The 26,813-nt window shown below is 36.4% G+C and overlaps 4 protein-coding genes across 6 annotated transcripts in view; 2 read left to right on the forward strand and 2 right to left on the reverse strand.

The window, feature by feature from the left end:
• The window catches only part of LOC105679680 (putative adhesion G protein-coupled receptor E4P), a 111,765-nt gene extending 98,046 nt beyond the window's left edge, over positions 1 to 13,719 (forward strand). The window contains exon 8 of the mRNA XM_012379851.2: positions 13,384 to 13,719. Within this exon, the coding sequence (XP_012235274.1) occupies positions 13,384 to 13,416 (33 nt within the window). The 3' untranslated portion in view covers positions 13,417 to 13,719. The remainder of the gene's footprint in view (positions 1 to 13,383) is intronic.
• l(1)G0289 (lethal (1) G0289) overlaps positions 1 to 19,599 on the reverse strand; it is a 33,086-nt gene extending 13,487 nt beyond the window's left edge. Inside the window, exon 1 of the mRNA XM_067361172.1 lies at positions 18,850 to 19,599. Within this exon, the coding sequence (XP_067217273.1) occupies positions 18,850 to 18,970 (121 nt within the window). The 5' untranslated portion in view covers positions 18,971 to 19,599. The remainder of the gene's footprint in view (positions 1 to 18,849) is intronic.
• The window catches only part of stan (Protocadherin-like wing polarity protein stan), a 39,365-nt gene continuing 25,977 nt past the window's right edge, over positions 13,426 to 26,813 (forward strand). Inside the window, exons 1-2 of one of the 2 annotated variants that reach the window (XM_012379836.2) lie at positions 13,426 to 13,471; positions 13,779 to 13,819. The gene's annotated coding sequence lies outside the window, so the exon portion shown is untranslated. Of the gene's footprint in view, positions 13,472 to 13,778; positions 13,820 to 26,359; positions 26,433 to 26,813 lie in introns of those variants that run through there. The other variant, XM_012379835.2, reaches the window with a different exon arrangement.
• Positions 19,824 to 26,120, reverse strand: LOC105679629 (cilia- and flagella-associated protein 69-like). Of its 2 annotated transcripts, none has more exons than XM_067361149.1 (11): positions 25,304 to 26,120; positions 24,568 to 24,996; positions 23,991 to 24,231; positions 23,392 to 23,692; positions 23,152 to 23,330; positions 22,929 to 23,080; positions 22,525 to 22,729; positions 22,028 to 22,335; positions 21,633 to 21,847; positions 20,929 to 21,360; positions 19,824 to 20,347 (listed from the first exon to the last, which is right to left on the reverse strand). In XM_067361149.1, exons 1-11 carry the CDS (start codon positions 25,437 to 25,439, stop codon positions 20,150 to 20,152), a joined length of 2,796 nt encoding a protein of 931 aa, XP_067217250.1. In that variant the 5' UTR covers positions 25,440 to 26,120; the 3' UTR covers positions 19,824 to 20,149. The 2 variants fall into 2 exon arrangements, with proteins under 2 accessions (XP_067217250.1, XP_012235183.2); XM_012379760.2 differs by having other exon boundaries at positions 24,568 to 25,000.

Genomic DNA, 26,813 nt, shown 5'->3' on the forward strand with positions numbered 1-26,813 from the left:
TGTACAGAACAGAAAACACTCGCTATATATATCTCTTCTTAAAAAGAATATGTTTATTGTGAGATTATGTTTCTCGTGTAATCACATTTTTATCACAAACACCTATTGAATTTACACTTTTATGTTTTTACATCAAATTTATCACTAAGAAATATTAACAGAAAAAAACTCGTTGTTATACTCGTTCCATGAAATTATTGTCGTAAAAAATTTTTCATGATTGATTAATATTCTTATCACACCGTAATAACTTTTAGCTTGGAAACGAGATTCTGTTATGTGGGAACATTTTATTAACGAGAAATAAAAAATTAGAAATTAAATATAGGAAGATAGAGAAGGATTTGATAGTTGATCTATCGAAAGATGGACGAGAATCTATCGCGGACAATCTTAGAAATTTTGAGAAAAACGTTATAAATTACACAGTATTCGCTAAAAATATTAAACATCAGAATCTGCATTATGTACATAGAATCGCGAACCAAAATCTTAATTTTAACATTACTTAATTAAAATTCTTTACCTCTTATAAATATTTATTTTTACTATTAAACACAACGTTGAGATTTTAATTTATATCTTGAAAGTCGAAAGTGTACAAAATTTCAATATAAGTAGAATAAGGTTTTAAATATTATAAAAATTCACAACTCCGCGATCGGAATGCGAATATCCTGACGAGTTGCAGAATGCAAGCAAAGAACCAGTTTTTAAAATGTGACTCACACGATTGTCCCCCGTATCATAGGCGAAACCCCATAAAAATAGCTCGGTCAGAACCCGTTCTGGCATCGGTGATTCGCGGCTCGACAAAATGCACGGACTATTTTAAGTTACATCGCGGATTCTGGACGCATTTGTCGTCTGGCAAATAAGAATATACGGGGTGTCCTAGATTTCGCGAATCTAACGGCTAGTTCGACCAATTCGGACCGGGCTCTTCCTTGATGAAAATAACGGGATGTTGACGGCTTTGAATTCTTAATTAACAACGCTATATTTTCGCTGACTTGTTTGAAACTAATTTCGTTACTTTTCTATTTTATTAAAAATTTAGAATTCTACAATTCTAATCGGTGTGTGCCATATTTAGTTATTCTATTTTTATTTTTGTTACACTTTTATGAGTAATGTTAATTTTACGTTCTTGTTATAAAAATTTGCGAATGATTTTGCTCAGACAAGCGTGTCCGGAATATGTAACCATCCATAGCGGCAACTCTGTTATTTTTATACGTTGACGTTTATGTAGGTGATATGGATAAGACGTCCGAGAGGTTGTGTGAATTCTATCATCCGGAAGTGACATGATGGAATAACACATCCTGTCGATGCTGACATAAATATTCTTTCTCTCTTTCGTTTTCTCTCTGTTCTTTGTTTTCCGCTCTCCTTTATTTTGTTTCAATTTTGCTCACTATGACTCTTTTTTGCAATGACTCTTTCTTACCATTTATTTATTTCGCAAGACATGGATATTATTAAAAAATGTTTAATTTATTATGATATATTTTTTAATTTGCAATATAAATAATGATTATTTATATGAATAATGTTTTCCGATAACAATTAATTAATTCGCATTTGATATATTTTATTTCGTATTTATCAACGAAATATTTGCTCGATTACGAAAATAAAAGTGATATTTTTCGCATACAAATAAAAACCATTATTGTTTTGGCATCTATAATTACAAATATGTGATAAGAATATAAATAAATATATGACTGATTATAAGCATCACTATATTATCTATTCTTATCAGTTTATTTCAAGGTTCAATTATGTATATATAAATCAGTGATAAAATTCTTCAATGATAAAAGATGCAATACATGCATTATATCACAAACAGTTTTACGTTCATAGAACAATTCTAGATTTTTCGTTCTACAAATTTTAAACAATTAAGCGGTAAATCCTACTAAGAAATTATAAAATAAATATACACAATCTTGCACAAAGACGAATAATGCGACGATTCGATCGCAATCAATTTCCTCATTCTCTCCAATCTTCCGATATCTCGTTATAGTATCGCAGCTTCCGCCCTGAAACATCGCAGTTAAATTGTATCCGTCGTTCCTTGAATTGTATCGGTGAGAGGAATCGTATACACACACAACAGCATCGTGATGTATCATTACTCCCATTTCTTTTTTTTCCTGGCTGCGTTAAGAGTTTCAAGAAAATTCTGCGCAATAAATCCCGCATCTGATGATAATCGAATCGCAGAAAGATCCAATCTTAATTCCGAGTATTATGAACATCATCAAGGAAAAATGTGCGAACACGAATATTTTATTATATTATCTTTTATTTTAGATTTTTAGTCCGAAAATCGCTGTTGTTATAATACAAAATAATTTTAAATTTTATATATCATTAGAAGTGTCAGAAAACATTTTTGCTTGATATTTTTCAAATGTATAAAAAATAATTAGCTCCAAGTTTGATTTAATTTTAGTAGGAAAATTAGTTCATTGCTATTCGGATTCTCGATTGTGCGCGAGGGTAATTTTTCTTATTTAGATAATACGGAGTAAAACAAAGATTTACATCTGCAATCGATTGTCGTCGAAAGTATGGCGGTTCAATGACACGTGAGAAATTCTCACAATCACCCGTTTACGCTTCACTGCATACGTAAACGCGATGCACAGGATTTTTCTTCCTGTCTTGCGTGATGCTTTGCTATCCATCGATGCCCACAGCCCGGTAATCTCGAAACCATCAGCGAAACGAATTGACTATTTCCTCACGAAGTGTGCTCAAAATTAAATTTTAATTATCATTCGATCATAAATAACGTTTAATTGACTCACAATTTATTATATTACTTTTGAAATAAATTTAGATATTTTTATTTCCTTTATTTTTATCCACAGATATAAATTAATTTCATTATTCTAATTCCCTTTGGTAAATTTTCTAATAAATATTTTATGAATTATTAGATACTCTCTTAATTATTGGTTTACTACATTCGCGTATTATTTAATTCTCGTTTTGCGCTGAAATAATTTGGCAGAAAATCGAGTCTTGTTTCGTTGCAATTGAAACGCGACGATTCTTTGACGCGCTCGATTGCTCCTATGCGTAGTGAACTATATATTAAACGCATCCGCGATAACGCATAATTGAAGAGTCGTTAAGAAGGATCAAAACTCTACACGGTCAATGAATTGGACAATTGCATACGCGTTTCGGTCCGAACGTAATGTAACGTATGTGTCGTAACTTACAATACAGCTGACACTGTTACGACTATCGCGATCGGATGCAATAAAACCTTCGCAGAGACAATGCGTGATACTAGGGATTATATGTGATACCTACGAGAGGTTTTTCGAGAGATTCATCGAGTCGTATTTCATATAAAGTTTTTAACAACGGTTTAACAACCAGATATTTTTTTACTGTAATAATAAAAAAATATCTTGAGTCAAAAATTTTATGAAAACTTTAATAATACATATTTTTAATACATATCAGTACCAAAAAAAAAAAATTTGCAAGTCAAATGTGCAGTTTGCTTGAGCATCGTAGACTGCCGAAATTTATTGCGTAATTATTGTGTTGCAATATTAATAATATATTATTGAAGACGGAAGCAAAAAATTGGAACTTTCTTATTCATACATGTTTTAAAATAAAATTTTCTTGATTTCGAAATTTGTGTTATTTGCAAAACACTTTATACGAATATAAAAATTTTAAATCAACAATTTTGTATGCTGCAACGCTCTTTGTGAGTTGTGCGGCTTTGATTTTGGCGCGAATTTCCCGATGTGTGAGCACGCCGACACGCTAGACGGCTTTTCAGGCCAGCGAGCGGCGTAATGACAGCGAGCGCGACGCAGGCGTCGTCATCGTCGTCGTTCACCAACCGTTACCGTCTTAAAATTGATCCCTTCTCCGCCCCTTCGAAATGTATGAAAAGAAAAGGCAAAAAGAAAGACGCAAAGTACAAATTGCACAAAGAAAGAGTAACAGGCCAAAGACCTCTCGTCTGGCCTGCTGCTCTGAGCTCATTCGCTCGCTCGCGAGTGTCGCGGTTTTCGGTGAAAGCGACCATTGTGCTCTCTTCCCCATGTGTCTTCCTTCTAGCTTGAGAAAAGAAAGAAGACGAGGGGTAACGGATTCCTGGCCTTGCACCGGAACCTTGCGACCGGACTCGTGCTGGACGATTGCGCGTTGCGTGTTAGAGACAGATTTTGCGTCATTGTGTAATTTTAGCCAGAAATATAGAGCTTCTTTAATAAGTCGCAACAAGTCGAACTAAAGCCAAACTCAAAGCACAAATCAAACTCAAAGTCACTTTTAAAAAATTTTTTTTGCTCTCGTTATTAGAATATTATTAAAATGTTTTATTAGAAAAAGAATTCAAAAAGAATAACTGGAACTACAATAAAAATTAAATTAATTCCATAAAATTAATTTACGATATTCTAATATTGTGAATATTAGTTTAAAATTTACCATCCATTTACTATCCATGATCAGACATAAAGAAAATGAAAGTTTATTTTACTTGAATCAAGTTTTTTATATCTCATTAATATAACAAACTTTAAATTAATTTAAAATTACTTTTAACTATTTTATTTTTTACTAATATTTTTATATTTCAAAGTTTATTATAATTTATCAACCATTTGTAACAATTTAATATGTTTGTTATATTTGTATCAAAACTACGCGAAACACTTTTGCGTGTAGTTGAAGACAGAGTAGGTTGATATTTCAAGGCTCAAAATACACACGATCGCGCTGAAAATGTTTTCTCCGAAGAGAAGACGATTCAACGCGACGAATGGGATGACGGATTTGCATCAGTCGCACGATGCTTACGTAAACGCAAGGACGTGGTCGCGAAGGAAGCGATAGGCGACTTTTCAAGCCTGGTACACCTGTCGCCGGTGGTCTCCTTCGTCGACGAGGAAATATTCGCGCGATACGTCAGCGACACGCTCCGATGACTTTTCCGACGCAATCGCACTCGTTAGCGCGCTCAAAAATTATTATCGTGTTCGTACCAAGCATAGATAATGCTCAGAGATAACTATGATTTGTGCTGAATACATTTGGGAGCATGTTATTTGTGACTTGCAAATTTGAAAACAATCGAACATCGTAAAATGCAAGTGAAACATGAATTTTAATCACGAATGCTTTCAATTAATCGCAACACTACTACACAATTAATCGCAATTATATGTATAAACATTACGATTATCAATTTTAATGTATAATGAACAAAATTATTACATTGTTTTGCTGCATTTACGTAAAATTATCGATGCAATAAAATGCGTCACGCGAAAGTAAATCTTCATTATCAATGGCATTATTCCAATTAGATTAAATAATCGTTCATCGATCAGGAAATCACTGGAAAGTGACATAATTCCGCATATTACGTGCACACGCAGACACACGCGTGTCAGATTAACGGCCGTTAAAAGACGGCAGATGTTGCTATTACCGTCGAAATAGACGGCTTATTACAGTTATCGCGCTAATTATTGTTTAATTAATGACACGTCGCTTATGATTACGTTGCACGGACGTTGCAGATAGCGCACGAATGTTTCTTCATGATCAATGTTGCACAACTGCAATGACGTCCACGAGAGTGAGTTGGATTTATTCGATCCACTTAATGAAGGCTGCGATATAAATTACAATCATCACAAATATTATCTAATCGGAATGTGATAAATTTGAGACAATATATTAAATTAACTGTTAAGAACAGATAAACGGACGCGTATAAACGAGTGTTTATATTAAAAAAATGGCAGTTACGATAACATAAAAGTTCACCGTGGTCATCGACGATTTTTCTCAGTCTGACAGTTAAATATACATTGAATAGACAATTTCGAAACTTATAGAGTAACCCTTGCACCCAGCGGTAACTAATTTTCCACTTATATCGGTATTACTCGCAAGAACGCTTATGAATGCCGTAGAAAACGATGAATTGAATTTCTCACGATTCTTTTTGTAGGCGAGGTTACGTCTTTCTTCGTCAGGAGCCGCAAACGGTACACTTGCCCTGATTAATTCAACAACGGGAACTGTGCGAAAAGTGCAAATGACGCTCTTGTGACCGACGTTGTTAAGAAATCATGGCGAAATCGCGCTTACCGAGAATAATTGGTAATTGAAATAATCGGTCCATTGTGTTAGGAAAAATGCATGACGAAGAGATGAGTACGCGATATGACTCAATCTGAATACAATTATATTGAATTGTAGCAACATAAATCACGGTGCAGTATAATAGCTGTTATAATTATCATACGAGAATGAGATGATAATAAGAACGTTTGTGTGCTTGTAAATTTCACTTTTTATTAGCATTATTATAATTAATTTTTCTCTTTTAATTCTTTGGATCAATATTATTTCTTAACAGCGCGCGCATGTAAATGATGAAAGAGATTACGTTTTTACAGCGGAATTCCAGAGAACTTTTTATCGATAGGTTTATGTGGAATCTTAATTATCATCGCAATGTATCCGCGCTTTTATAGAAAAATTACAATTGAAAAATTCCTACGCAAATGCACGTGGAATAGCTCTACTTTTTCTCTCGCTGCTGTTGTAATAGCATCCTGTTAATCACCTTTAGTCCCGCGGTTGAAATTAATTATGTCTCGGACGTGAACCGTATTTACGTGCAACGTTAAGCCGGCGTATTGCCGTCTACGTGTGTATCGGGTGAGCAAATATTTGCGCGCCCTTCTGTACACACAGCGGCAAATTTATCCCCACGGGAGGAACTGCTAATTTTGTCGAACATCGAGCGCAATGGAAGCCAGAGTCCACGCGATTATCCGCTAAGAAACAAGCCAAGTCGCCGTGGCGAATTTCTGTCCACGGCGAGAGCGGTGAAAGCTGAGAAATGGACCGCAAAACATTTTCTTCGCTCACAAAACAACCTCATTTAAATGAATCACCTCGGGGAATTGTTCTTTCTAAGCGTATCACCGCTCCATCTTACATTTCTTTTTTCAATTTTTCTTGAACACGCTCTGAATATGTAAATGTCAAAAACAGAGTTTCTTCACTGATGATTTATGGATGAAAAATAAAATTTGCAAGAGAATTTTGTTTAACGAGCAGACATATCGTAACATAGAAGATGACGTTAGTTATTTTGTATTGCGGTACATATATGATTATCGCCGACACCAGGAAATGAAGAAATCGCAAGTCGAGATTGCGTAGGAAATAAAATGTGTTAGGATCACTTTCGAAAATTTCTAAAATTCAATTTATTTCACAATATTTTCTTATAAATAAAAAATTATTACTATTAAATTTCTAGAACTAAAATATTTCAAAGTAGTTTTTGATATTAATATTTCATAAATTTTTAATTTTACTTTATTTTTTATTTTGTAAATTATTCTGAAAGCAGTTTCGTTATCAATCAACAGTTAATCTTTTCTTGGAACAATTAATCGTTTCTTGGAACTTATTGATAAATCAAACTTTCCGTCATGCTTTATGCTGAGAAAATCTTTTCATAGCGTAGATGATCCCGCTCTATTGAGGCGAGCAGTGTATTGCAAGGTATGCAATTCCGTTCGATCAATCGTTGAAAAGCCTTTTGCCATTAACGAGGTCGATGGGGTGATATCGACCGCTGACATTCTTTGACACTTGAATTGACTTGTTCACGAACTAAACCCTCTTGATTTGATCGTGTTATCGATTTAGATTTTCATCCTTTAAATGGCATCTCGTGGATTATCTTTATATCATCAATGTAGCTACTTTTTATAACACAGAGAAAACAGAACAGCGGTAGGTATAAATTCAATATATTAATACTTGGCAAAAGATCCAAGCATCTTTATACAATATTTAACTCATAGTCGAGAAGAATGCCAGTAGCTGTATTTTACATTAAGCATAATTTCTCACGTATTGTGTCTATTTTAGACTCAAAGTTCTTCACGAGAACGGTATAAAATGTACTTGAAGCATGTAATTTAATAGTCTAATCACCTAGAGCCAAAAAAATAGTAATTACGTATCTAATTATTATACTTAGCAAGAACGTGGCAGTGACCTGCAAACTTGACGATGATTCTAAAACTTTAGAACTTACTAGCGATAATTTGCAGTTAATAAAAAACTACGTATTTTCCGCTAAACATAAATTTCAAGATATGGATATCATAAAATATAAAGGTGATAATAAAACTGCCATAAAATGTTATCTCTCTTGTTTTTATATAACTGTTCTAAAATGCAATCGATAAGAAATAAGTGCGTATTTTAATATTTAACGAATCAATGTACAAATGTTGAAAATTGTTTTCTTTACTTTTAGTAAAAATGCAAATACGAATGTAATGAAAACTGACTCATTAAATATACGGATACGTATTAAATGCCGGAGTAAATCACAAAATACATTTTTATTGCATTTAATGAGGTCATCTGTGCGTGATGAAATTTACGTGAGATTTACATCTAGTTGCATAATTGAGTACGGATAAGCGATGCACGTCGCCGGTTAATTTAACTCTTTCGCGGTCAAAATATTATTCCACTCATTATTCATTTTACTTTAAGTGTACCTCTGCGATACCGCGCGCGATCTATTCTCGGCGTAGTCGACGCGACACATCTGGTACGCGACGCAATCTAATAACGTCGGGAATGAATTGAGTCAATAATCCGTATCGAAGCCGGCACAGAACCGCAAGAGCGTATAGCGCGCGCGACGGAGATGCATTTCGCGAGTCGCGCGTGGCGCCAGAACCACTTATCGGGCTCTTCGTTGCAGACGTCAAAAGGATGCCGATGTAATAATTAATGAAGAAGCTGCCGGATTATTTGTCGTCCCGCCAGTAATTCGTCGTATCGCTACGTGTCGATTGAATACGGTATTGCGTACTTACTGTCTTTCGTCAGAATTTTATTTGGCTGTCGTAAAATATTTTATTGCGGAAGTAACACCATGAAAAATATTAATAATTTATTTTTGTTTAGATTTAAATGTTGGAATATTCGAAATTTTGTCTAAATTACATAAAACCATTATTTTGACAAGAATCATGGCTTTTTCTTTCGAAAGAAAGGTTGCGCGAAGATAAGAAATTTTTATTGTGAGTAAAGAAGCGAAATTACTGTAATATTTTCACTACCGTTATTGCAACATCTAAACGCATTGTTAAAATGTTTTACCATAAACATGACAAAGCGTTGCTGAAATATTTTATGACAGCCACGGCCGTTCTTACATTTCAATGTAAATTCGATGACCATCGCGATACTTGAACGTAAACGCCGTGGCGATAAATCGTCGGTGAGCACGCGCTCGCGAAGGGACGGAAGGGCTCGACGGTATTACATACAGCAGCGACGAGCTTCCGGCCTAAAACGACACACGCAATGGCCACCACCTACGCGTGACCAGGCGAGCACGCGTGTATACGCACTCGAGGAGAAGGCCACGCTCGTAAAGACGATCTTACGCGCCCGCGCTCGCCGGCTCGGCTCGAGTGCAATGAACTCACAATTTCGCGTCCGCGGCTGCATTCTTCCAGCGCGCGCGAATTGCCGTTCAATTGCAGTGTCCTTAATCCTTATCCGTGCAACCTTCTTTCGAGAAAAAAAGGATCCATGATTTTCATCGACATCAACTGATTTAAAAAAATTTCGACAAAATTTCGAATATTCCGACAGTAAATCTAAACTATTCTTATTTATTTTTCTGTTACGCCGGAAACTTTTAATTGAGAATTTAATAAAAATCTCCACTTTTATTATTTTATCTTAAAACTGTTTGGAAGTTAGAGCGTTCTAAAGATTATTGTTTCGAAATTTATATAATTTAATAAACGACACTCGATTAAGTGTTGTCTCATTCAATACGATATTAGCGTTTATTTATTATCTATGAGACGAGTATACGCGCAAGGCGCGGACCAATCAAGCGTAATCGGTAGAACCGTTCACACAAGACGAACGACTTAATGACCATATAAAACGGGCCACGTGGGTGTCCGGTTATACCCGCATACTGCACCCTTTCCTCTCCTCGAAATTTCTCCGGCACACATCCTCCCAGACGCCGCTTTTCATTGCGCTTGTTAATTTTAGAAACAAGTTATAACCATGCACGCTTGCGTAACTCTTTTGTACAACGCGCTTACACGCAAGCTTTATTCAGCTAGATGAGAATTATTTAACTGTTGCTTTTTGTCTCGTTTTAATTTTAATTAACATTGGTCTTGAAGTACATCGCAAACTTTTGTTACTAACAAAATTATCAATTTATCAATTTTTTATTTAAATTGCGTATTTTTAATTGCGGGTACTCATTAGATAAAAGCATGTTAAATATTTGCAGGAAGGAAGCGCTATGGAGAACTATTTTATGGCACACGCGCGAGTGCAGTGTGTGATACGCCAGAGATAACGATAACACCGCAAAACGTATTGAAGATATTTTATTCGTAGTCGTGTGATAAAGTCAACGCATGGCGCCAGCTTTAAGCGCATGTATGTGTACATTAGACTACAAGATAGAATATAAGCCTACTTAAAGAAGAACGGCTTAAGACATTGTCTGCGTCGCACGTTTTCTTAATGCATGTTGTGCCACTCGCCAGTAAACCTTAATATAAATTTAAAATGATGTAAAGAAACGAGATAATTTTATACAAATAGACTACTTCATATGAATAGCTCATCTTGTAGATATAATTAAACATATCATATTTCATACATAAATTATTTTATATAGACAGTCGTTTCTTTACGCAATTCTAATTTCGTGAAATATTTTAGGAGTACGATATCAATAAAATATGATGTACGAAATTTGGCACGCTTCGTTCGTCACCGGTGCAGGATATAGCTTATGCCATATTACGATGTATCGAGTGACGATGGTATACGTTACCGAAACCGGATACGCGCGGGCACGCATCTTCGCTTGCGAACAGTACGTGCGCAATATGCATGCATCAACGGTCGCCCGTAAGCGTGCGTAATAAAGGGAGTTAACGTACTATCGACACACGCTGGACTAGCAAGGAACATTATTCTTAAATAATATAACGTAGCATTTCTGAGAAATTTCCTAACATTTGCAGCAATGATAAGCGCAAGGTTGAGAGGTACACGAATTTCAGATAATTGTAGATTATTTTATTTATTATTTATTTTTATATATTTGTCGGCGAAACGAAAATCGTGCCAAATTTCGAAGAAAATCGCGGATTTAATTAGTATGGTGCAGTTAGCGGCGATTGTTGCGACTGCGTTATTTAGGCTGCGACGACGACTTTATTAACATTTTAGACGAAATAATTATTTCGAGGTATTCTCTGTGCTTTTATGCCGTATATCATCACTCAGGATATACATACATGTGCTATACATGACCTAGGTAGAAGGTGTCACGGTTTCGAATTACGGCCGGTAAATATATGAAAGCACCCGCGTGTTACGGACGTCTTGTTACGGACGTGTAACTCCGTAGGGAGATATTCAGCGTACGCTTCGGAATCACCATTCCGCGCTGTCTACTCTTAAATACGTGTAAATTATTGAAATGAAGGTAACTCCGAATTATGCATTTATTCATTTTCCAGCGTTTTTCCAGATTTCAACATATGATTAAGCATGAAATTAAATGGATAATTAAAATGAACAGGAGAAAAACGCGAATAAAAATGCGATTCGAAACCTTCAGATTTATTTTTGCCAAATACATTTCTTTTTTCAATTATTTTTTTCCACAAGCGCGTTGCTATCGGTCCCATCGATAGGGGACACTGACTTCTCCGTTTCGCACACGTTTCTTCCGCGAGGCAAACGAGGTCAGTTCGAGTATAAGTCCGGCAGAACGCGTCGCGTCAGCGAAAATAGAGCGATCTAAAGCCGCCGGCTATACGGAAGGTGTAACGACGAGTCGAGTACGTTGAACTTTCTACGTCGATGAAAATATGACAAAAGCCGTGACTCATGGATGAGCTACCGGCGTACGTTCGTCCATCGTACGTTTCGCCGCGAGTCGCCGGTGACGTGGATAGAAACGCCGCGTTTCGCACGCGCTTAGTTCCCTTCTCTCGCTCCTTCCTCCCGCTCATCTCAGCCCCCTGCTGCTCCGCGGAAAATGTGTACCGAGAGGAAACAGATCGATGAGGAATGATAAGAACTTTCTTCTTCCTCTCCGCAACAGCGAAAGCGGTGACATTGCGGCGCGTAATAGTAAACAGAATTCTTTTGCGAATGACGTCGGAATTTCTTGTAGAGGAATCGAAAGCGCGAAATCGAGAGCGTGGAGAATTTAAAAGTCCTATTTATCTGAAATATTTCTTCAATCAGAAGAGTTGTTGCTCTGGTCGTGTTTTATATGAGAATATATGAAGAAATTCATGTTCCATGTTGATATGATATTTCAGAAAATTTTATGTAATGAAACAGTGCTGTTTCTCTATCGCACTTTACTTGCAAGTTTTAAATTTATTATAAAGTGTAGTAATTTTACATTTTAACAGATGTGAAAATTTAATTAAAGACTTTGCAACTTTCTTAACTCCAACAAAATATGTTGATCATTTAAATTAATTAAAGTTTTAATGTAAAATTTTATTAGCGCAATTAATTCGTCCTTAAAATTAAATGGAGATCAATATTTTATTACTTATTTGCTATTCAGAAACTTTTTCTTTCGATTCAGTTTGGCTTCTAATATATCTGCGCTTTAAATCAAACATTTATTACAACTTTCGAAGCAGAATTTTTTAAGTACAGCTTCTCAAACATACTGTATACTTGCATTCTAATCACTGGTGTATGTAAATGCTAGTTCTATAATTTATGTACACAATAAATTAGAAGAGCCATAATTGTCGGCTATATATTATTAAGAGAAACCTAGAAATATGTAACAAGATGTATACATATATGAGTATACAAGACGAAAGATATAACAGTATTTATCTATTTATCGAAATTAAGACATCGAAGGCAAGAAATATTTTGCAATATGTAAAATATTCATATCATTTCATATCATGTTAATTTCGAGGCCGAGTTGTGACGTTTGGTGGAGTTGTTCTGCGCGTTTGTATGCGCGCCTGCATGCTCTATATCTTCTCTCTCTCTCTCTCTCTCTTACGCTTGTTTGGAACGTGTTGTTTCCTACTCTGTATCCTTCCAAACTGCAATTACAGAATTCTGCAGAGCGACCTTGTTTTTGTTATATTTTATTATCTTGTCATTTGTACGATGACACTCGATCGTATCGGATAGTTCCGTATCGATAATTATTTCTTTCAATAATACTACACAATTTGATTAAATTCTTTTCCCCATCGTTATCTGTTACAGACAGTGTTCTTGAAGGACTACAAGGAGGACTGAAAGGAGAAGGAGGAGGTTCAGGAAAAACATCGGGCGCCGGCGGAACAACCGTAGGGTGAGTAATCATTTATTTGATATCAGTTATTTGCAAAGTATTGTACATAAAGTATTACGTAATGTAATGCACATAGAAAATTTGTAACATTCTGCAAAAGATTTGCAGTTTTTAATATTTATAGTTATTCGATTTTTTAACATATTTATTATTAAGTATTTTAAAATTATAGTTTTTTGAACAAATATATATAATTTTTTATTAAACATTTGCATAAAAGATGAATAAAAAGTTAAATGTGCGCAATAATTATTTCTTAATTAATTATTTTAAACATTATTAAAATTTGGATGTTTATATGTTACAGATCGACTTGTAAAAGCAACTCCGCTGCTGCGCATCGTGTCGGTGAGTAAATCCAATTTATCTTATTTTAAAATTATTAAGAGATAATGAGTTTAAAAATAATATAAAATGTTTGTCTCTGAGCAACTGTATCATTTATTAATAGTAGATTTCTGAAATCATTGGAAAATGACAATTTACATACAAAAATTTTGAAGCTACAATATTTTAAATGACAAGTGTTTAAAGTTAATCAGTTTCAGACTGTCAAATGTTTGCGCGTTTAAGCACGTCATATATGATTTTTATATCTTCACCGTATAAGAAACATCATTCATTTATCACAGCAATCTGCTACGTACTAGCTACAGGTGATACAGTTAGTTTCGGGCACTCTGTATATATCTAAACGTAAACAGAAAGTAGACAGAAACCAGAAATGTCGCTGGAAACCGAAATAATTGCGTTTCAACTTTCGTAACCGCGGTTTATCCGCTTCTCGTTGAGGGCCGAAACATATTTCTAACGTATTATTACGTCGAAATGCACGTTATGTTAGAAGAAGCAAGATTATACTTGCGAGCTAAGTGTTACGAGGACAAATTTCTACACTTCGCAGACTACGTTTCCGCGCTCGCTTCATGAAGATATCGGGTGGCTCAGAAAGTCAGACCGCGGAATCTCACATTCTCTAACGATGTTACGCTTTGTAAAACATGCAATTCAATTAAGAGAGGATATATTTTTATCAAGAATTTAGAATTTTTCGTAGTTAGTAGAATTATTATAAAGATCCAACAACGTATAATTGGACGATGTGTTGTGCGGAAATAATTATATCCACAAAAATTAAGAAAATAAATTACGTGCATGGGTTGGCAAGATAAATTACGTAGCCGACTCGGCAACACGAAACTTTGCATTTTAAATTAAACTCACTAAAACTGCTGTTTTGCAATTAGTTTACTCGTTTTTTGCATAATTTATCAGGCCGAAGATGGCCGTTTGTCTTTCGCGGAGGAACGTTTTCATCGGCGGGATTAAATAAAGCGCCGTGGTGCACTAAAATGCGCTCACCGCCGCGGAATTACGCGAAATCTAATTACGTGCTCAGCTGGACGAGGCTTGTAAACGAGTTAAGCGTTACGAGGCGAACCCATCAAATGGCCCTGCATCCTGCCGTGCATGCGATTATTTTTTTACATCGCACTCGATTAGAATTTCCACGTATCTCCTCGTATCGTCATTCATTTTCGCACCGTAAAACCGCTCGAATCCGGCGACCGTATTTGATAGGGTTGTAAATGTCGAGACGCACGCTAGTTGAAATTAATGTCGCGAATTAAACAGCCTCGCATGACTCAAGCCACTGGCGCAAATTGATATTATGCTCCGAAGCGATCTCTACACGATGTGTCGGACAATAAGATATTTTAAAGATTTTACGAAGCATATCTTACATTCAATATTGCGATTATATTAAATTGATTTTAAAATTATCCGTGTCATCTAAGAATTTATATATTTTTCCACGTATCGTTTCAGACCAATTTCTCTCAAGCAAGTTTCCCGACACATTTAGAATTCTATCGATTTATTAATTATATCGAAATTCTAAAAATATTCTAAATTTGACAGAGATTTCAGATTGTGCATATTCATCGGCATTGCGCGTCCGGAGGTCACGGACACTTATCTAAATTTATCGCGCTTACTTTCTTTTTTGATATCTTTGTGAAGCAGATACGTGGCCCACCGCAACTGACGGCAATAACCGGACGTGAGAAAACAGTCGGATATAATATAGCAGGGCGGTGTAGGTAAAGATAACAAACAGCTAGGGGCACGTGCATCTTTTTGAATTATTTAACGACGTCGCTGCTTCTCAGCAAGGACGGATTTATTTTTCATTTTCACTTTCTTGCCTTTGTTTATTTTGCTATGTTATGCTAATATTTAGAAACCCATTAATTTGACAAGGAATTCAATTTAATATCAATATAATACGTAAATTTAACAGTTGAAACAAATTTTAATTTCTATAATTTTTTAAGAAATAATTAATGCATCTAATAAGCATCTCGAAATGTTTTTTTTCTGAATACATGAAATATTATAAGCTTGATGAGAAACTCGCAAGATGAAAGATTTTACATGAATCCAATGCTGAATTCGTTTTAAAGAAGAGACTTTAATGCAGTCCCGGTCTTTGTATAGTGTTACTTTGTGCTTGACGTAATGATAGCCGGTGTGATATGAGGATATAGTGTGCTGTGTCACATTACGAACTAATCTATCGATTTTTGCAAAATACTTGGCCGTCGTATGCATTATAGATGCAGTAACTTTGTTGTGTCACGTAATGATACTTGCAGAACACGGAACCACCGTTTACGCGATATAAAATATTTTCTTATTATTGATTCTCTTACTATGAGACATTTCTACTTTACATTTCGAAGCAAATCGCAATAATATTACATAATTGCATTAATTTTTTATAGATATAATTTACGATAAAAATATTACAGGAAGAGTCTTATTTTCTTTACTAAGATTTTTTTAAAGTGATAAAAAATTCTATTTTTGCACCGAGAGAAAAGAATAATTGTAGTAACCGTAATCTATAGTGTTTTTTGGCGCCAACCATATTTTTATAGGTATTCTAACTATATGGTTGGCGACAGAAACATATTATTGCGAAAATAATTAATAACATATTAAATTTGTTATAGCCGTAAGAGCTAATTAATTCTTAATTATTAGAATAGTCCACAAGTGATTGTTATAGTAAAGAAAAATAAGTAGTTTTAATATTAAATATTTAAATAGTGCGCATTTTTGAACACATGCGATTAATATTTCTCCAACAGTATTTTCAAAGCATATTCTTTCTCCTCTTAAATTTTGCCTTCACACAACACAAATTTTCGTTCGTGCCAAATCGCGCTTTTGTGTGTACATATCAACTACCGCATATGAACGACAAAATTATGTACAAATGCGGAATAATATTGTTACAGACGAAAAAAAGAAGATATTGTGGAAGTTAATACTTTGATATCCGGGTGTTAAATAACATTCGTCAGAATAAAAAATGTATGTCAGCATAAAAAGAGTGCAGCTGCAAAGTTATCTTCGTATATACAGATGCTTTGCACTTGGTAGAAAAATTATAACATACGCAATTAGAATTGTGATAAATTTTTAATTAATTTAAAACTTGGTGGATAATGAAATTAAATTATGAATGGTTTTTTTTAATTAATTAAAAATGTTATGCGAGAAGATATGCGCATAAAAAAAACGAAAGATAATTCCCTAATATTCACTACGGAAACTCGAATGGTTGGATTCAAGTACTAATGTACAAAATCATGTAGAATTTCGCAGTCGGGATTCTAACGAACGATATCAACAAGTCAGTGGTCATTTGACATTCCGCAACCGTTCCGATGATACCAACAATTCCGATAATATCAACAATGGTCGGAGTTTTTCCAATTCCAATCGCACCGACAATAGTCGCAATTCCTGCGATTCCCGACTGTCAAAGATACGCGGCGAATAAAAGAGCAAACTGAAGCGACGTTGCCCCGAGAGAATAGCAGCAGTTTCGCATCGCAAAATCACGCGCGTCAAAGGTATGTGGGGGGCTGACCCGAGATAACCTTACCGAGCTGTCACTCACGAATTCGTCGTACCGTTACTCCCAGAGACGAAAACCGGAGCAAAAAAAGTCGCGCAATCGTCACACACGTGCGCCCACACAAGGGACTCACTTCTTTTCTTTCTTTTCCTTTTCTTTTTCTCTCGATATTGAGAAATTTGCAACCGCGGACAATAATCCCGTCGGAGAGGGATAAAAAATATCATTCATAAAGTAGAATTCTAACGAGCGATCGAATCGACGTATTCCGACAACGGAATAATTACGACGTCGCGTGACACTCGTCATTTCAGTAGAAAAACAGCTCATTAAATCGAAGAACTCGGGGCAGAACTCGTATATTAAACATAGTAGCATAGTTATTTACAGTTTTATATGAGAAGAATCGTCCTTTTTCAACGATTTAACTCTAAAACCTACAGATATTTTAAAATTAAGACAGTGTGATATTTAAAAAATTTTAGGAATACGGGACGATAAACTCGCGACGAAACATTGTTCTGGAATTAATTTACGGTCTTTATTAGCATTAATAAATCTCTCCATCGTGTAATTAAGGCACGCGATACATTTCGCAAGATTTCCGCAAGAGCACAATCTATTTACTCGTAATTTAATATCCCAGGATTCATTCTAAAACATCTAATTATCACATTTCTTTTATTTATTTCTCTCACTTCGCAATACTAATATTATTCCATTAGATTCGCGACTTATTATTACCCCTACAGACGTAGAATACAGTCGGTCAGCATCTGCGGTCGCGAGCGCGAGCGAGCGAGTGAACGAACGCGACCTTATTCCGGCGACGACGATGACGACGACGCGCGTTCCCGATCCCGTTGCATCGCGCGCAGCGCGCCGACGACGACGACGACGACGACGACAAAGCGTCGTCGGAAATGCGTAGTAATCATGAATGGAGTTGAGAAAGAGAGGGCGAGGAAAGGAAATCCAGGCTCTCTGGTCTTGCGACCGGATTTTTTCTCTTCCTTTCTCTCGTCCCTCCCTTTCTCTCTTCCCTCTTGCTCTACGCGCTCGGGCGCCTCTGATATTTCGTGAAGAATTTTTGCGGTCTTCGTTTTTCCTCTGTTTCCTCATAGATGCACGCGAAAGGGTCCGTGAATATTCAATTTGAAATGTCGATTTAAAATGTTAAAGGACTTTGTCCCGGCGCGTAAAATAAACACCGCCCTCTCGCTCACTTCTGCGCGCTCCTCCTTTTCACGCGAACGCGGCCGCCGTTCACGCTGTCTCGCGTCGCGCCTTCTCTCCGCGCCGTTCCGAAAAGAATCCTCCGTAATACGCAACAGGTTATCGAAAGGCGCCCATGCTCGCAATACACACACACACACACACACACATATATATATATATATATATATATATATACACACACATACACACACACGTGTACACTCACCGTGCGCTAGGGATCCGATCAGGAGCGTGCACAGGATGACGGGCAACAGCAAGATTCGCGTCGGTCCGTGCTGTCTGTTCGCACCGTTAAAAAAGCACCACCGTTTCTCCTCGCGCGCCATAATTACGTCAAAAAGATAACGACGAAAAAGATCTCTTTCTTTCGTCTCGTCCTTCCGCTTCCGAGGGGGACGTATCGCGCAAAAATTACACTTCGCGTATCCCCTTCGGTTGCTGACGCGAGGGACGAATCGAAAGAACTCTCGGCGGCAACGGCAAAGGATGAAGAAGGACGGAGCGAGAGACGGAGACGGACAAAGGCGCGGGTGTTGTAGGGAAACCTTAGACAGAGAGGGCGAGGAGACAAGGAACGTCTGGCTGGAAATTTACAAGGGTTGACAATGGGACGAGACACGGCAAGGGGTAAAACGCGTTGTCGCCACGCGAACAAACTGTCTCGCGAGAGTCTGCTTCGAAAGTAAAATAAAAAAAAAAAAGAAAAATGTAATTTCCTTCTGTTTTCGCGCTTGCCGCGACGCGGAAGAAGCTTCCGGAACGGAAAAAAAGTGCGATTCGCGACGGGACACACTGACGCGAGCGAAACGATCGACGACGACAGTTCTGGTGAGAGAAGCTGTTTCTTCGGTTTTACGTTCGCTTTAAACCGGTACCATCGGATAGCGTACCACGGCGACGGCACTCGCTTGCGACGCGAACGGCATGCTCGCTCTCACTAGCCGCTCGCCGTATTCGCCAATCGCTCTCGCCCACTCCGTAGCCTCGAGATAATCTAGATGGTTTTACAGCTAAATCGACTCGCCACCAGATGATGAGCGAGCCAATAGTACGCTCGTGCGATCGTTCGCCCGTTTCTTACGCGCCAAGTCCAAATGTCTTTTGGAATCGCATTGCAAAATAATGATTTTGATGCGAAAAATTATTTTTGGAAATGGGAAGATGGAAAGATTAAAGATAATAATATACACAAATGAAGAGATAAGAAAATGCAGTAACATACAGAGATAAAAGTGATAGTGATGATAGATAAGATAATATAAAATAAGAGATTTTGCTCTTTTTCTGAGTTTATTTGTTTTGAAACGTGCTGATGCTTACTTAAAATTAGATCAATTATTATTGAGCAAAAGATAATATTTCTTGATACACCGACAAGAAAGATCACTGCTCTATCACAGCAAGATAACTGTTTTGTGTTGCAAAATAATGTTATTGCAAATAATTCTCTTCTTTAATTCTGTATATTTTATTAAATATTTATTATATTTTGTAACATGAATAGATTATTGATTGAGATTTTCGATAAGATATTCGTTTGCGAGCCGATATTCATGAAAAGGAGAACCACTGCAAGCACCGTTGAATAAAGAAAAGATTACTTCACGGGGTGAATCCGGAGGTGATACTAGACATAATTCCGGGAGGCCATCTGCGCTCCCCAACTGTGAACTGTGGATCGATTGATGTTGTCCGAGAATAACCTAAGAAAAAAAATCGCGTGACAATAACTATAGCGTTCGAATAAGTACATAATATTGCTGGATATTTTTTCGTGATTACGTAGTTATTTTTTCCATGATTAAATTTTAAAAAATCTGATTATTTTAAATGTTGGACGATTAAGCTTTGTCGAAAATTAAGTCACCTAAATAGAAAAAATAATTTAAATTTAATGTCTAACACATATAACTTATTTTATCACATTCTAAATTATTTCGAAATTACAGATCCGTATAGGATTTCATATAGTTAAACACGGTATATTAAAACGGGAGAGGGAGAGACTATTTGAAATGAAAATTAATCCTTTGTAGTCCGAATTATCTCGACAAAGAAGCCGATATTAATTATACTAGATTAAAATGAGCGTAATGATCAATTACCATTATCTAGAAAATTATATGGTTATTAGAAGACCATAATTCGCTAATTGAACATTCCTAACTTTAACTATATGGAAAACTGTGCGCGGGATTATCATAAAACGCTATCGAATCCAGCTTGACATAAAATCACGAAGGATTAGAGCTAAATTGAAGTTCCATAAACTCTGCAATTTTACCGTAACGTTCGCTTTGTCCGAAAACGTTCGGTGACAATGCTCGGCATCAGCGTCGCGTGGAAACGACAATGCCGCGTTCACTTGTTGTCTCTGTCGATTTTTCTTCCATAACATGTACGATCTATCGGTCGTGCGGCGAATACGGTCCACCTCATCGAGCGCTTCCAAAGTTGGGGCCAGTTTGGAATCGCGTATTCTCTCCAATTCGTCTTTTTCTAGAATTTCTTCTGTGCGCTTAGCGGTCGCGATTAGCTTCTTCTGGCGCTCCTCGATCAGTATACCCCATGATCGGTGCCATTGCATTATATGAGTGATCAGGTAGGCGTCTATACTTAACGGTGTGATGTCAGCCTGCTCCAGGTATTTGCTGAGCTCCGTCCACATTTGACCGAGCTTCAACCGTAGATACATATCGACGCAGCAAAACGTTATCTGAAAAAGAAATGTTACAGCAAGATTTGTTATCATTTCATTCCTCCTATAAAAATAATTTAAGAGAAGTTAGAATTTCAACTAGAATTTTACTAGAAATTTTTTAAAATTTATTTAATGATATTTAATTTGGAATTATTATGTATTGTTTCATTTAGCTAGCCGTCTATTTCGTCAAAAAATAGTTAAATAATTTTATATCCGATTTTTGAGCTCAATTTGATCGTCCGACTTCATTTATCATCATGATTTTGACCTGAAGTAGAGCTTACGCGATCTTTTGTTGGCAGCTCGTGGAGTAATACTTTATAATGCTTCTTGGCAGTTTCGTATTTATTCCCGTCTCTCTCAATGATTTTCAGAATGCTAAAAATTTTCGATCGCGTCGAACCGAACATGTCGACAATAGTAGGACTGTCGCCTGCAGTGAGTTTTGAACAATAGGTGTCTGTCCATTGCTTAATGCCCATCTGAGGCAATTCAGGATCTAAAAGAGTGAACGAATTTAATTGTAATATATTTGCAAAATTTTTATTCTGTTTCTGTTAGATGCAAGTTTTTTAATTATCAAAAATATTCTATGTTTTGCGCAAGATTTTGCGAATAAAAAACGTTAAACACTTTGAAGAGAACTACGCGCGCGATTTCGTGATTTGCGAGTCTGCACCTGCTATGGAGCCGTCGGCGCGTCTTTGTATGCCAATTCGGTCTTCTTCCTCTCGCCAGATAATCGCGAGCAAGGACATGAATTCTGTCTTTTTATCTGCGCCTCTCCAGGTGCAGAAAAATGGCCCGCAGAAAATGCAATCGCATATATCGGTCAGCGCACCGAGATACAGGCATCTTACAGGATAACTCGTGATCTCAAGGATATCGAGCATGGAATAGAGTCCGCCGCTTTTTAGAAAAGCTTGAAGTTTCGCAGGACACCGTGCTATGCACTCCCAAATATAACAACCTATCGCTAGCAAGAGTCTATCGAAGTAAGAATATAATGAGAAATTTATTTAGAACATATTTTTTCTTTCATCTCTATTTTAATTTTTTCTAATTTAGCGATGTTTATAAAACTTTGTTGATTGATAAAGTTCCTATAATTTACTAGTTAGCTGAACAGGAAATAATAATAAGAGTAACAGAGACTTTTGTATAAATTGTCATCACCGTTGATCTATTTGGGAGTCCTCTTTCCTTTGACACAAACACTTGGTTAAGATCTCCATGACGAACTCGATACTTTGCTGCCCGTACATCTGTTGAACATCTGTCTGTTTTTTTAGGAGACCCTCTAAGGTTACCAGCAGCAATGTTAATATACGTTGCTTTCTCATTGTGAGCTTAGCCAAACCCACTACATTACTGGTTAATTCTAAAATTTGAGAAAAGAAAATATATTTAAAATAACAGAAAAAAGACTGAGCCTGGCGTCAAATTTTTGCAGTATTATTCTGTATTGAATTGTAATATCTTTTGCACTCTCATGTTCGCACTTGATTCTTGTGTGTGTAGTTTTTTTTTTGTTATAAAGTTAAGAATTTAGAGATTATAAATTATTTGTAATATCTTACTAATTAACAATGGTATCATTTCGTTTTTCCGAAAGTCTTCCATCAAAACAGTTTCGTCTTTTAGTATTATTGAGCAAATTGTTCTCGAAAAAATCATCGCAACATGCTCGTTAAATTCCACGTTCAAAAGTTGTTCAATCATCATTAATAATCTATGAGAATTCAACAATATTATATTTGCTCTGAAATTCTATGAATTTTTTATTCGTGTCCTTTTTTTTACATGGATGTGCCGTTGCATTTCACAAATTCCGCCGCTATTTGTGGCGCCAATAAGGATAAAATATACATCGTATGCTCTAAGAGAATCACCGACAAGGAAGATCCTTTATTCTTTTTATCGTTCATGCAGGACGTAATGATTCGAAGGATAATCGGCATAATCATCGCTTTCTGCATTATCTGGGCGTTTAAAAAGTTTTTCTATCGATTGATATATTTCTTGAAGAAACTAATAACTTACGAAGACATAAATGTCGATCTCGGCAAGATGGCCAACGATCATTAGCAAAATCCTCTTGAAAAAGAGATCCTCTTCACTGTCGGAGAACTTTACGTTTTCAGTCCATACTTTGGCAGTGTCGGATTTGATTGCGGGTAAAAGATTAACGATATCCTCTGCGATGCCACTGCTAGCGAGATCCCACGAAGGTAAAGCCACGATTCCGGCGAGGATTAATGCCGCGATATCGTTTCTGATTCTCAAATTGATGGCGCAGTGCCGACCGCGAAGTATCTGTCTCTTGAAGGAATATCTTAAACCCCTGTACTGCGTCAGAAATCGCATATTTTATGCTTGACAGCCTCGAAAAATACGATAAATATATTTTATTGAAGAAAAAAACTTTAAGAAATTAAAATTTAAAGAAACTTGTGGAATTAAAAGAAAATATTCATAAAAAACATGCAATAATTTGCAATATCTTTACGAATATGATAAAAAATAATATATCTAAGCTTAAAAATAATGCGCTTATAAGGAGAATTTATTCTATGATTACTTTTTTTCTGCAGCATTTTTAGATTATTTATTAATTAGAACGTGTTATTAATTAATAATACCACATGGCGCATTTCTTGAGCGATGGTAGGTTCTTCAGAGGTTCAGGTGGCGTTTTTAGAGGTAAAACAGATCCCATTAGACTCCACAGAAGATTCATAATCAAGAGCATGGTATCCCACGAATATTCCTCTCCTTTGAGCGGTATGTCCAGTGGTCTGGTGCAACGCAGCTGCGTTGCGTAGGGAAGATCCATTCTGATGAGCAGCGTACTTAGCACGTTGGCCTCCAGCATTCTGTGACCTTTATTTGAAAATGTATAAATGCCACTAACTTACAGGCAACGCCGGAAGCGTCCTAGCGACCAACTCTTGCGCTTTAACGTCCGCGTAATCCATTGGAATAATATTTGAATAAATTACGCGCTCAGTACGCAAGCGTTCAGTATGATAATTTGCTGTGGGCTACGCCCGAAGATTCTCTTTGTCTTGAATTACATTTTCGAAGACTTGAAAGAAATGCTCTCCGGGCGAGAAACTGGCTCGAGTTGAATTGAAAGAAAACAGACGTTTACGACAAAAGAATATGCGACAATCTGCAATATTTTTACAATTATAATTTAGTTCTCGATTTACTTACAACACCGGTGCGAAACCGAAGCAAGTGTGAAAGCTAGTTCCAAGATCTTTGGATACAACTTCGGTAAAGCAACTTCCAGCAGCTCGACTATGATAATCGGCAGCCTGGAATTCTCCGCCGCGCGCCGACGGAAATCTAATTTTACCGCCGCGACATTTGCCAGTTTCTTTCCAATTAATAAGCCGTCGAGAGCGTCGTGAATCCTCTGGATGTCCTCTTTGTTGCGCAAAATCGTTAGAAGATAACCCAGCGATGTAAAGTAGCGCTCCATAACGACGGAGCTGACGAGATTCTCGGAAGTCCGCTTCAGTAAAGGTGGCCGGCTGCATAACTGTAGCATCCGGTCCAGATGCACTCGATAGTTGTCGACTTCTTCGGTTTTCACGGCTAGAAACTCTAGCACTTTTATTACGGCCGGCAGGTGCTTGACTGGCTGAAAGACGTCTTTAAGGAAACGCACTTTGGAACGATTGGAAAGTTTCGAAAGAATCGAGGCATTTAATGCAAGCAACTTGTATCACAAATGTAATTTTTTTAAAACACGTGCAGTGTTAACGCACCTTTTGCTTTTTTAACAAAATTTAACAAGCTTCGATAAATTTCGCCCGCAAAAATATTTATCGCGATTGTAATCGCAAATGCAATTTTTAAAAGTAAGCATAATGTTAATGCACTTTTTTTTTAAATAGAATCCGGATGGCTTCGATGATTTTCGCTAAAAGATATTAAAGGATACGTAACCCTCGTCGCCGATCTCGCGTAGATAATCGCATAAAAGTCGCGATATCCGCGCGACGTGATCTCTGGTGACAGAATCCGACACGAGTTGTCGCAATTTCTCCACCGTGTAATCCGCATTTACTCTGCGGCATTTTTCCGCGTCGCTCAAATGCAACGCGGGACAATCGCAGATCACGTACTTCGGACAGGCGGATCCTTTAACGGGACGACGATCCTGCTGCCCCTTCTGCTCCATTCGGCTAAATTATTCACGGGAGAATGTCATGCCTACAAATTACGCCGTTAATCACCAGTCTACCTCTTAATCGTTGATAATAAATTAACTTCGCGTCGTATCGTCGACCGTATCTTGTTTCCGCTCGCGATATTCCGTGACCGATGTAAATTCCGGTTCTTCAGCTCGGGGGCTATCGGCAAATTAAAACTCTCATACCATTAACGATAAATGTTCCAAAAGAAAAATTTACACCGGACCGGTAACACGTGTTTGACGCGTTTAATAAGAATGAATGTGTGGACATGTGTAATTGCAATGATTTCAACCAGCAGATTTATTGAATTTAATAGATTGAATCTCTGGACTAAAACGATGAAATGAATCTTTCTTGAATCATTAACTATTATTCTATTTTTTATAATATAAGCTGTCACTTCTTATACTTTATGAATTATTTGTATTTAAAAATAGTAGAGATATACAATATTCTGAAAAATTATGAAAAATTTACAAAATTATTTTTTACGCACAATTTTTTATAAAAAGATATTTTTATTACACAATGTAATGTAGGTAAAGATGATAAAAATCATCGTCTACGAGCTAGCGCGCCCTACACATCAACGCACCAACTTACAAGCAGATGTTACGAGTCGCACCTTTCTCTTTCGAATTGATTGAAATTTTTCTTCTCGCAACTGTATAACATAACATTATTCCATTCTATATATTAATCATACTTTTGCAAATTTATATTTTTTTCCAAGATTTGTCTCACATTTTTATATTGTAAAATCAATAATCGTAAAATCGATTGTTTGTCACATCTTACAGAAGATACTAAAAAACGGATGTACATTTCAAAAACTCAACCGACATCGGCAGGTGTCTTCATACACACACGCAGGTAATAAAACTCATTTATAAATGATTATTTATAAATCACAAAACTGCAGATATAAATTGTATCTACAAGTGTTTTTTATCAATTTCTTCAAAATTGTCTTTCTCTACATGTCTTTAAGTTTTTACATTGAAAATCTTGACAATTAAGCATTATAAAAACTCTGTTTAATTAAAATTTGCTTGAAATGAAGCGAAGGATATAAATTTATCAACCGCCATTTATTAGCACGTATAGAGATTCATTCGCGAAAAATCAATCTTCATCACTTTTAATTAAAAAAGAAAGCTTCTTTGAGTCAATTCACGTGAAAATCTTCTCAATCTCTACATCTATAATTTTTCGACACCTTATATAGCAGATTCCTGCTAAAGAGAAAGAGAG

The sequence above is a fragment of the Linepithema humile genome, chromosome 1 (genome assembly GCF_040581485.1).
Source record: "Linepithema humile isolate Giens D197 chromosome 1, Lhum_UNIL_v1.0, whole genome shotgun sequence".
In the NCBI taxonomy this organism is placed as follows: domain Eukaryota; kingdom Metazoa; phylum Arthropoda; class Insecta; order Hymenoptera; family Formicidae; genus Linepithema; species Linepithema humile.

Excerpts from the sequence above, each read along its gene's own strand:
- LOC105679629 (XM_012379760.2), bottom strand. The coding sequence starts at position 25,543 with ATGGAGCAGAAGGGGCAGCAGGATCGTCGTCCCGTTAAAGGATCCGCC. Across the intron at positions 24,232-24,567 it reads TTCGGTTTCGCACCGGTGTT|GTCACAGAATGCTGGAGGCC; the intron begins GTAAGTAAATCG and ends TTTCAAATAAAG. Across the intron at positions 23,081-23,151 it reads AAATGCAACGGCACATCCAT|ATTATTAATGATGATTGAAC; the intron begins GTAAAAAAAAGG and ends GAATTCTCATAG.